Below are 1,025 nucleotides of genomic sequence, written 5' to 3' on the forward strand. Positions count from 1 at the left end.
CATTATATATATATGTTACAGTGAATCTGTATAATCAGGGAATATATATATTCTCTGATATTTTCAGGGAATGTGCATAATGTCTGATTCACTCAGAGGATATGTATATTCCCTGAAATTTTTAGTGAATATACATATTCCCTGATTATTCGGCCTTATTATTATACAGATTCCCTGAATCGTGTTTGGTATGAAAGAACAATGAAATAAATAGCTGAAACGATAAACAAAGCCTTGTTTTCACAATGTAAACTTGAATGTAAACACAATATGAACCACTGAACTAGCGAACCATGGTAGGAGTCCAGTCATACTCCATCCTTCCTACTGTAAACACCATGGCAAATCCAACTGAGCGTGATTTAGAAGCACATTTTCGGGAAGAATTATTCCAAAGTGAAGGAAAGAAATCTGTCTTGCTTCCAAAAGAACAGTATAATGAAATTATTTCAGAACTGACAGCAATTGACAAGTCAGGCAAAAAGACGCCTCATGAATACTACCTTCTGAGGAAGTATGAGATCCTCAAGTGTGGTGATGTTCTCAAGTTGATTAGAAGACGGACTGCCAATGAAGATCCTATCTATTTTGCTACATCGAAGGGATATATTCGACATTATTAAGCGTGCTCATATTGCAACTGGCCATGGAGGGCGCGATAAGATGGTAAAGGAATTATCTAAAAAGTATGCCAACATTACCCATGATGCAATATCTATTTACAAATCACTGTGCATCGAATGTCAGCGTAAACGTAAGCGACCAACAACCAAAGTGACTGTTGTTCGACCTATTCTGACAAAGAACTTTGGCTCCAGATCACAAGTTGACCTTGTAGACATGCAGGCGATGAAGCAAGGCAACTATAAGTGGATAATGGTCTACCAAGATCATCTTACAAAGTTTTGTGTATTGAGACCTTTCACATCAAAACGTGCTGCAGAAGTTGAGTATCAGCTGTTGGATATTTATCTTTTACTTGGTGCACCGGAAATTCTACAAAGTGACAACGGATCGGAATTTAC

At 37.5% G+C, this 1,025-nt stretch overlaps 1 protein-coding gene across 1 annotated transcript in view; it reads left to right on the forward strand.

Annotated features, from left to right (window-relative positions):
* Positions 1–663: 663 nt before the first annotated feature.
* The window catches only part of LOC135224844 (KRAB-A domain-containing protein 2-like), an 876-nt gene continuing 514 nt past the window's right edge, over positions 664–1,025 (forward strand). The window contains exon 1 of the mRNA XM_064264166.1: positions 664–1,025. This exon is cut by the window's right edge and continues 514 nt beyond it. Coding sequence (XP_064120236.1) covers positions 664–1,025 — 362 coding nt within the window.

The sequence above is a fragment of the Macrobrachium nipponense genome, chromosome 12, assembly GCF_015104395.2.
Source record: "Macrobrachium nipponense isolate FS-2020 chromosome 12, ASM1510439v2, whole genome shotgun sequence".
NCBI lineage: Eukaryota > Metazoa > Arthropoda > Malacostraca > Decapoda > Palaemonidae > Macrobrachium > Macrobrachium nipponense.